The 10401-nt window shown below is 41.5% G+C and overlaps 1 protein-coding gene across 1 annotated transcript; it reads left to right on the forward strand.

The window, feature by feature from the left end:
* The first annotated feature begins 1302 nt into the window (after positions 1–1302).
* On the forward strand, positions 1303–2783 carry LOC131227749 (extensin-like). The gene has a single exon (XM_058223553.1). The coding sequence runs from the start codon at positions 1318–1320 to the stop codon at positions 2632–2634; it is 1317 nt and encodes a 438-aa protein (XP_058079536.1). The 5' UTR covers positions 1303–1317; the 3' UTR covers positions 2635–2783.
* The last annotated feature ends 7618 nt before the right edge of the window (positions 2784–10401 follow it).

The following is a 10401-nucleotide window of genomic DNA, read 5'->3' on the forward strand; positions in this document are numbered from 1 at the left end:
ATAGGTCTAATCACTAATCAGATAGTTAGAATAGTCCAGTTCTTCGGAATTTTGTCGTTGGCCGGTGGAAAGGATGGGCTGATCGTCGTGGCCATGGCCCACCTCAATTAATTAACGGTCCCCATTTAAAGCTGCAACACATGGCATTATGAGTGCTATGAGAGGTATGAGAGAGCACTAGATCAGTGTGGTTCTAACGTATGCTAATTACCATAAGATCGAGCTGTGTGGGGCCCAGTCATGAAGTTTATGTAGAATCCAAACCCGTGCATCTGGTGATCGTCCCATGAATCATTCGTCCAAAACTCATGTGGGACACACCACAGCGAGTAATGTATTGTCACACCTAAAACCCATGCATTCATGTCGTGTGGCCTGGATTAGTTTTAGAACGGCCTGATTTTTAGTGTGTCCTTTAACCCTAGTGGACCACACCTAATGAACGGGTTGGATGTAATATATACAATAGAATGGACCCCACACTCAATCCAGAATTTTCTATCGTAAGTGTCCCTCATTTTACCCATTGGTACGGCCACCTGAAATCTGTTTCAAGCTCCATTTTGGGATACAGTACTCCTAACAAGAGAGGTGCAAGTAATGGACTGGTTGGATGAAACTCACACATCACGGTGGACCCCACACAGCTCGAACGTGTTTGATCAATCTCCTTCTTTCTCATCTAGTTTTCACATTTATTTCTCCCTCCCCATATCATTTTAAATAACACTGCATGTATAAAAATGTAGGCTGTCCATCTACACACATGACCAAACCTATACGCGCGAGATCAGAGCTTTCCATCAGGTGGCCCACACTGCTTAGATCTTCATCCTAAAAAATTCGAACTGGGTCCCCAAGGTAACAATGTACAAAAACAAACAGATGGCTAAAACATTTATTTATAGCCGTCCATTTTCTTACCAGAATCCAGCCCATCTAGGGACTGAAACACCCTGACTTTCATGACAGGAGATCTAAAAAGCATGGCCCACTTGATCAAAAGCTCAGATTCGCCACATTGACACACATGCTTGCTGGTAGACAGTACTCTACAGTCGGGCATGGATTCTCAAACCTCATACAAGCGATGGCTAAGTACACCGGCTCGTGACTGGCTCACCCCATCTGGTCCATCATGGGGGACCAGGACCCTCTCCAGAGGTCATGCGCTACACAACAGGTATGGAAGACACGCCCTGCAAAAAGGAAAATGGACCCTTTTCAAATCAATGACTCGTGCTGTCTTACTCAAGCCCCGGGCCCACCAAACCTCCTATATAAGAGCTTCTCAGCCCTTCATCTCTTCCATGAGAGATGGACCTTTTACTACCCATTCTCTACCTCTCCTTTGTCCTTCTCCTCTCTCCTCCAGTTTCTGCATGGCATTGGCATTGGCATACGTACAAACACCCTCCTATACCATGGCACCCTCCGTACTGGACACCTTTCTACCACTACAAAACACCCCCACCAACTATACATACGTATCCATCCCCTCCACCACCCGTATATGCGTATAAATCACCACCACCACCCGTATACAAGTACAAATCACCGCCCCCGCCACCCCATCTACACAAACCCAAGCCGCCCCCATCTCCCGTATATACATACAAATCTCCACCCCCGCCCGTATACAAATCCCCGCCATTGCCCATATACAAATACAAATCTCCTCCACCACCCAAATACAAATACGCATTGCCACCACCTCCACCTTCACGTGTATGTAAACCTCCATCAATACCCGTATACAAATACAAGTCTCCACCGCCACCCACACACAAATACCAGTCTCCACCTCGGCCTGTATACAAATACAAGTCTCCACCACCACCAGTGCATAAATACGAATCTCCTCTACGACCTATATACAAATACAAGTCACCACCGCCGCCTCCACCCACATCCAAATACAAGTCTCCGCCGCCACCCATGCACAAGGCTCCGCCGGTACCTATATACAAATACAAGTCACCACCACCGCCCGTATACAAATACAAGTTTCCTCCACCACCCTTTCACAAATCTCCTCCCATACCTGTATACAAATACAAGTCTCCTCCACCACCCTTGCACAAATCTCCTCCCATACCTGTATACAAATACAAGTCTCCTCCACCACCCGTACACAAGTCTCCTCCACCACCCTTACACAAATCTCCTCCCATACCTGTATACAAATACAAGTCTCCTCCACCACCTGTGCACAAGTCTCCTCCCATACCTATATACAAATACAAGTCTCCTCCACCACCCGTACACAACTCTCCTCCTATACCTGTATACAAATACAATTCTCCTCCACCACCCGTACACAACTCTCCTCCTATACCTGTATACAAATACAAGTCTCCTCCACCACCCATACACAAGTCTCCTCCCCTACCCCTATACAAGTCTCCACCACCACCTGCATGCAATTACAAGTCACCGCCTCCACCCTTCCACGTATACAAATACAAATCCCCGCCACCACCTATATACAAATACAAATCGCCTCCTCCGCCGCCCCCTCATGTATACAAGTATAAGTCGCCACCGCCACAACAACACAAGAAGAAGTTTCCACCGCCGCCATATCATCCCCACCCGGTCTACCGTTATAGTTCTCCGCCGCCGCCATGTTAGCTACCTTAATTAGCAAAAATGAAGAGATTCTAAGTAAAGAATGCTTATCATAATGTCTTTATTTTCAATATCATATATCTCTGTCTCATCTTATATTTATGATTGTAATGCTTATATAGAGTATTCAAGTACTTAAAACCTTCTTGTTATGTCTTTGATTTCAGGATTATCAGTGATGAAATTGAGAAATGATTCAGTGCTCTCAAAAGCATTATAAGTTGTAGTGCTTCTAGTTGCATGATGATAATTGGACAGCCCCATGGATTGATCTGGACTGTCCATTTGGTGGAACATCCATTTGATGGGATACCATGAAAAACTCACATTAGGCTGATGGTTAAATTTTAAGATGGACTTCTTTTTATAGGCTGTCCATTTTCCAAGACGTGGATGGGATGGTCAGGATTACTTGATAGATGTGATTGTTTGGAACCGTAAGTTATCCATGATAGGTGCTAATAAATAATTTATTGAATTGGTGGACCTATTTTTATATAAATGATATTGACCGTCTGTTTTACAAGCAGTTGATCGGGCGGTTAAAATAATCATCTCCATGTGAATTTTGGATATAGGACAGGAAATGTGAACTGGACTTAACGGGCAGTCGGGATCATTCCTTTGGAGTCTTCTGACTGCCCAGATGGCCTGACGGTACTCACAGCCCTTTAGATTATTATTTTTTATTTTTTTACAAAAAACTACCTACTCAGTAAAGGATTTACATTGGTCACCTTTCTCGAAAAAAATAATTCAATAAACTACCCCATTAATTCAAGTATTTACCACTGAAATGCCTTCTTGGATTTCTCAAACATAAGTTGGATTGGCCCCGCATGCAGAGCGTCAGCGACTCATGTGGCCCTATGACGCAGGGATGAACGTGATGAGGATAACTACTCCGAATCCACGGAGCTTCTCTGGACTCCTCACAGAGACTTCTCGAATCCACGAGGAAAGAAAGCAGAAAATAAAAATAAATTCTAATAATTTGAAATTGATTAATTGATCCATAATAACGAGTTCACAACCCTTTAAATAGGGGTACCAAGCAATGGTAAAGAAATCAGAATCAAACTACAACTCAAACTCCTAGAATCCGCGACTTACTATAAATAGTAAACTTACTATTTATAGACGATCGTGATGTCTACTAGTGCGCAAGGTTTTCGGCCAAAAATAGTAAGTGTCATATTTGGCTTCACCAAACCGTTCTCCTAATTATTCTAAGCTCTTTTCACGTTGGGCGCAACTCCTAAAGCCCGACGGGTGAAGAGTTATAATCAAACTAAAACTTACTATTTATAGTAAAAACGAAATTAAAACAGGAAAACGACCGTCGATCCAGGGGTTTTTCGCAATTCCGGGCTGCGCAACCCGACGTAGCGGGGTTGGTTGGCTAAAGTAGCTCGTTCTACCCCAAAATCATACATTTTACGTCAAATAACTTATTTCGGATTGCAGATACGCCCGATCTAAGGTCCGACGGTCTGGATCACTTCTGTCGTCAACCGGGCCTTTTCTGATATTTCTTGGCCATGAAACTGTCCGTGACCCGCTCTACATCACCCTACCATGATGTTTATATGAAATCCACTTATACAACCATGTACATCACATCATGTTAAACACTCCATGTTAAACCCAAGGCCCAAAAATTAGCCCCATCCATGATTTGGGTGGACCACACGATTGGAAACAGTGTGCAAGATAACTCTCAATCTCCAAACTATTTTCCTTCATGTGTGCCACCTGAATCACATATGGGCCTGATGTTTGGGCCATGGGCACAAATTTTAATGTGGCATCTTGTAACGCCCCAAAACCTAACACCAAGCACGAAGACTTAGATCATGCACGTAGGGAAAATCTCTCACATGTGTGCTCACTCAGATTAATATTCAACCCATATACAAATAAATCAAAGTAATTGTAGTAATACACTTTAAAATCAGCGAATATCAAGGAGAAGAGGATAAATAGAGTATAAAGCCATAGGGCAAATATCCCAAGTATATAAATCAAAATGGTGCGTAGAGAAACCACTATAAAACATAAACAAACCAAAGTACAAAATGTGCATATTAAAGAAAAGCCACAAAAAGAAACTAATAGCTCGAGCTCCTATAAAGCTCAGGCAACTAAGGCATCCATGCTCGATCTGTAAGAAAATAAAGATTGCAATAGTTTCAATGAACAATTTTCCCACGCTTTATTGATGTAATATGTGCTGACTTATATACACAGCTAGGAAAAACTATTTACGGCAATGTACATAACTTTAGCTAAAAATATGTAGCAGTTACAGATATGCAGCAGTTACAAAAATATACAAAATTGATTTTGAATGATCTTGCTTGATTGTAGGCTAGATGTGCTCTGTTCAATCTTGGCCTTGATTCTTGCAATCTGTCTTTATACGCCCCCACAAGATTGAGCTTCCATCAGCAAGCCCAATCTTGTTTCTCAAGATTTCTGTTCTTAGTCTTAACAATGGTTTTGTCAACAAGTCAGCCAATTGATCTTGTGTATGAACATGTCGAACTTGGAGAGAGCCACGTTGAACAAGATCACGCACAAAATGAAGATCGATTTGTATATGTTTCATCTGTGAATGTTGAACCGGATTGAAGCTTAGGTGCATAGCACCAAGATTATCACACAGTAGTGAGGGGGCAGCTTTTAGTGGAAAACCCAGCTCATGAAGAAGAGCAAAAAGCCACATTGTCTCGGATGCCGCATTTGCAAGAGCTTGGTATTCAGCTTCGGTGGTAGATCTTGCAACTGCTCTTTGTTTCTTTGAGCTCCCTGAAATAAGATTTGGGCCTAAGAAGCTGATATAGGCATATGTGGAGGTACGATCATCAACATTTCCAGCCCAATTTGCATCGAAATAGGTAACTAAAGCTTGAGGTCCAGATTTTGTGAGTTGTATATCATGGAAGATGGTTTGCTTTAAGTACCGAAGGAGCCTTTTTGTTGTTGTGAAGTGAGTGGTGGTAGGCTTGTGCATGAATTGAGACAATTTATTGACTGCGAATGAAATATCTGGACGTGTCAAAGAAAGATACTGCAGGCTGCCAATAATTCTTCGATATTCTATGTTGTCCACGTTGGCTGTGCCATCAAGTAACTTGAGTGACTGAGTTGTGGAAAAAGGAGTGGAGACATCTTTGGCGCCACTCATGTTGGTATTAGACAATAGTTCTCGAATGTACTTGTGTTGTGAGAGAAAAAGTCCTGCCTGAGTAGATACAACTTCCACACCTAGGAAGTAATGAAGTAGACCCATATCCTTAAGAGACAAACGATCTCCCAGTTGCTTGATAATTGAAGCCACAAAATTTCTGTTATTTCCTGTAATCACAAGATCATCGACATATACCAAGAAATAACAGATTATAGAGGCCTTTCTATAAATAAATAAGGACGAATCAGCTCTAGAATTTTCAAACCCAAGTTCAAGCAGTGCATTTTTCAGTGTAGTGTACCAAGCCCGAGGGGCTTGTTTAAGCCCATAGATTGCTTTTTGGAGCCTGTAAACATGATTGGGTTTAGATGGATCTTTGAACCCCGGGGGTTGCATCATATATACAGTTTCAGACAATGCACCATGTAAAAAGGCATTATTAACATCCATTTACCTTAACTCCCAACCATTCACAACAGCAATAGACAGAACTGTTCTAATTGTGGCTAGTTTAACCACTGGACTGAAGGTCTCTTTGTAATCAAGCTCGGGACGTTGATTATAACTCTTTGCAACTAAACGGGCTTTAAATCGATCCACTGACCCATTAGATTTCCTCTTCACCCAGAACACCCACTTGGAGCCCACTGGATTACAATTCAGAGGGAGTGGCACTAAATCCCAAGTGTCATGTTTCATGAGAGCGGTAAGCTCATTAGACATAACATCACGCCACTGTGGTTGAGACAAAGCCTGATTCACACAGGTTGGTTCAATGGTCTCAGGGAGTGGATGTTTAAACACGGAATTAAATTGTTTGGGTTTAAAGATTTTGTTCATAGACCGAGTGGTTATTCGATGAAGTCGTTGAACAGGTGGTGGAGATGGGTTTTGAGCAGTCAGATTTTGGAAATTTTCAGCTTGTCCTAGTGGTTGTGTAACAGATGAGGGGTGAGGAACCAGTGAGTTTGAATCGTTCACACAAGGATTCGGACTAGAATTAGGAGATGATGAATTCAAGTTCAAGGAATTATGACCTAGATTTTCAGATGAAATCTGAAGAGAAGAAGAGGAGTTGAGCAGATTACCTGAGGAGGCTGCGTCGACGGCGGCTACACCTTCCAAAGTCGTGGATGAGGGCAGCAGAGCAGATGGCATCGACGAGGGCACGGGCGTGACTTGGGCATTGAAGAACAGAGGAGTATTTGTGGGTGTCGATGTGTGGGTTTTCGGGTTTGTAGAAGACACAATGGGAGTGTTTGGTTCATCGACTAGAACATGCCTAGAAATGTAAATCTTTTGAGTTTTCAAGTCAAGACATTTGTAGGCACTTTGGACTTGAGAGTATCCGAGGAACACACAAGGTGAGGATTTGGGCTGCATTTTATAGGTGTTATAGGGCCGGGTAAGTGGATAACAAAGACATCCAAATTTTCTCAATTTGAGATAATTTGGTTTTTGACCAAAAAGAGCTTCAAAAGGAGAAATGTTTTGAAAGAGAGGAGTGGGTTGCCTATTGATTAGATAGGATGCTGTTTGAAAAGCATGAGGCCAATAGGAAAAAGGTAACGATGCATCAAGGAGAAGAGTGAGACCCGTTTCAACTAAATGACAGTGACGACGCTCGGAAACACCATTTTGTTGTGGGGTGTGTGGGGTGGTGGTGTAATGACCAATACCATCGATCAATAAAAAGGATTTTAAAGCAATGAATTCGCCACTATTATCAAAGTACAAATTTTTTTGAAGTGAGGAAAAATAGTATATACCCCGGATTTGGTAGCCATTGGATAGAACCACATGTATTTTGTGAAATGGTCAACCAATATAAGATAATAACGAGATCCGTCGATTCCAGTATAATGTGCGGGTTCCCAAACATTGGTGTAAATAAGTTCAAGCGGTGCATGACTTTGAAGACTATTGGAATGAAAAGGTTGTTAATGTGCTTTATTGATGGAACATGAACTACACAATTGGGAAATTTTATTTTATTTGGCAATAGGAAGAGAAAAATTTTTAACAAGATGTTGGACTATTTGAAGAGATGGATGCCCAAGACACTTGTGCCACCCATCAATTAAGGTCCGTTCATGCACATTAGTAACCATTTTGGAGGGGGAAGACATCATTGATTCCAGAAAAGTGTAAACACCGTTTTCACATACTCCTCGAAGTAGAATCGCCCCCGTGATCTTGTCCTTCACAAAGAAATGAAATGGGTGAAATTCAACAAAAAACATTATTTTGTTTGGTGAGATGATAAATGGAAATTAAATTTTTGGAAAGATTTGGAACACAAAGAGTATCACTTAAGATAAAGGTGTGTTTGGGTGAGTGTAATTCCAAAGAACCAATGTGTGAGACAGTCAAACCTGAACCATCACCAAGAATTACTTCATCAGTACCATCATATTCAGAGTGAATGGACAATTTTGCAAGATCACCCGTTATATTGTGAGAGGCCGCCGAGTCCATGAGCCATGTTTTGTCTTTTCCATTAGAAGAAGTCACACAGTTGGCTGTGAATTCATTGGTCTGTAGCTGGGGACAGTACTTTGCAGTATGGCCGATTTGCTCACACAACTGACAGCCAGGCGTGTAACATTTCTGAGTGTTGTTGGGCTTGCTAGACCTATTATTAGCACGTCGTCCATCACGTTGGTGACTATTGGATTGACGGGCTAAGCTTTGGCCTTGGTTACGTTGATGCCCATTTGGTTTATAAGACTTCTTTGAGAAGTCACCTCCAGATGAAGACTTGCCCTTAGCCATGTAATTAGCCGTCATCACCATTTGCTCAGTAGCTGTCTCCAAATGCCGAAGATAAGATTCGTGATCGACCAAGAGATCGTGCAGCTCTTCAAACACCAGGGACTTCTCTCGTGCTCAGATCGGCGCAGCTATCTCCCTGAAATCCGATCCTAACCCATTCAAGACATAGAGGGTTAAATCGTCATCGGAAATGGGATGATCAATAATGGCAATTTCATCAGCCAAGGCCTTCACAGCATGGAGATAGTCTGTGATCAACCGATTGCCACACTGGATTAAGGTGAGCTCCTCCTTTAACTGCATAGTACGAGTGCATGATCGGCTAGCATATAAGGTTTTTAGTTTTTTCCAAGCTTTATGAGAGGTTTTTGCCGTAGTGTGATTGATGGAGAGGTGGAAATAGAAGGCACTCAGGATAAGTTTATCCTATCAGATCCAGTGGGTCTTGTGCAGCTCATCAACGGCGGTGCCAGTGGAAGAGGGGCACAGAGAGATGCCTTCGACATAGTCGAGTAAATCGTAACCGATAAGAAGTGCTTCGAATTGAGCACGCCATTGAGAAAAGGTGGAGGGAGTTAATTTTTCATTGATTTGGGCAGTGATATTGAGAGCAATGAGTTGTTTATCTGTTGCGGAAGGAGGTTGGGTGTGGATGATAAAGGTTGGATTTTGATCAGAGGAGGAAGACATGGTGGAGATTTGGATCATTGACTCGTTAGAGATCAGCTCTTCTGATACCATGTAAGAAAATAAAGATTGCAATAGTTTCAATGAACAATTTTCCCACTCTTTATTGATGTAATATGTGCTGACTTATATACACAGCTAGGAAAAACTTTTTACGACAATGTACGTAAATTTAACTAAAAATATGCAGCAGTTACAGATATGCAGCAGTTACAAAAATATACAAAATTGATTTTGAATGATCTTGCTTGATTGTAGGCTAGATGTGCTCTGTTCAATCTTGGCCTTGATTCTTGTAATCTGTCTTTATACGATCATCCAACTCTCCACTGAACATTACATCGGCGATTCTAAGCTCTATGCTCCATCTATTTACATCCATTGTTTGGTTTTTGAATTCAAGATATTAGTGGCCAACTCAATTAGAAATTCCCTAAGATTACACAATGGCATATTAATCAGATATAGTTTTATATTATACACACACACACACACACACACACACACACACACACCAAAACAATCCTAGTTTATAATGTGTCTTGTTTAAATGCATGGACGTGTAAATGTTCTTCACTTTGAAGATGCACATCCAGCTGAACTAATGAATGGACATTTCAAACAGTCAACCCATTCAAGCAAAAGAATGGGTCTTTCAAATAGTTGACTCATTTAAAATGAATAAAGGGTCATTCAAAATGAATCTAATAATGGGTTTCTTCCAACAAAAGCTAATTAGGCAAGCCAACAAGGCACAAACAGGATTCTGCTCAAACAAAGTCAATAAGTCACAAACGGTATTCTGCCCAAACAAAGTCAACAAGGCACAATAATATACCAATAAGTTCATAACCAAATTTCATTTAGTCCAAACACAAGATGGACAATAGTTCAATGTACAATCTTATACATATGTTACAGCTATATGAATCACAATCAGGGCAGTCGGGTCGCATGAATCAATCCACAATTGCCTATAATCCCTGTGGATATCATAAGTGAGTTCCGGTTGTTGGGATTCATGATTCTAAATATTTTAGTATGCAACACGGGTGGATTACACTAAAGCTTATCGTAATTACATGTCCATGTAAATCTTATTAGGCAAGTGACAA

This window comes from Magnolia sinica, chromosome 15, assembly GCF_029962835.1.
Source record: "Magnolia sinica isolate HGM2019 chromosome 15, MsV1, whole genome shotgun sequence".
Taxonomy (NCBI): Eukaryota; Viridiplantae; Streptophyta; class Magnoliopsida; order Magnoliales; family Magnoliaceae; genus Magnolia; species Magnolia sinica.

What these genes read in the sequence shown, in the direction of transcription:
- LOC131227749 (XM_058223553.1), top strand. Translation starts at nt 1,318, where the DNA reads ATGGACCTTTTACTACCCATTCTCTACCTCTCCTTTGTCCTTCTCCTC.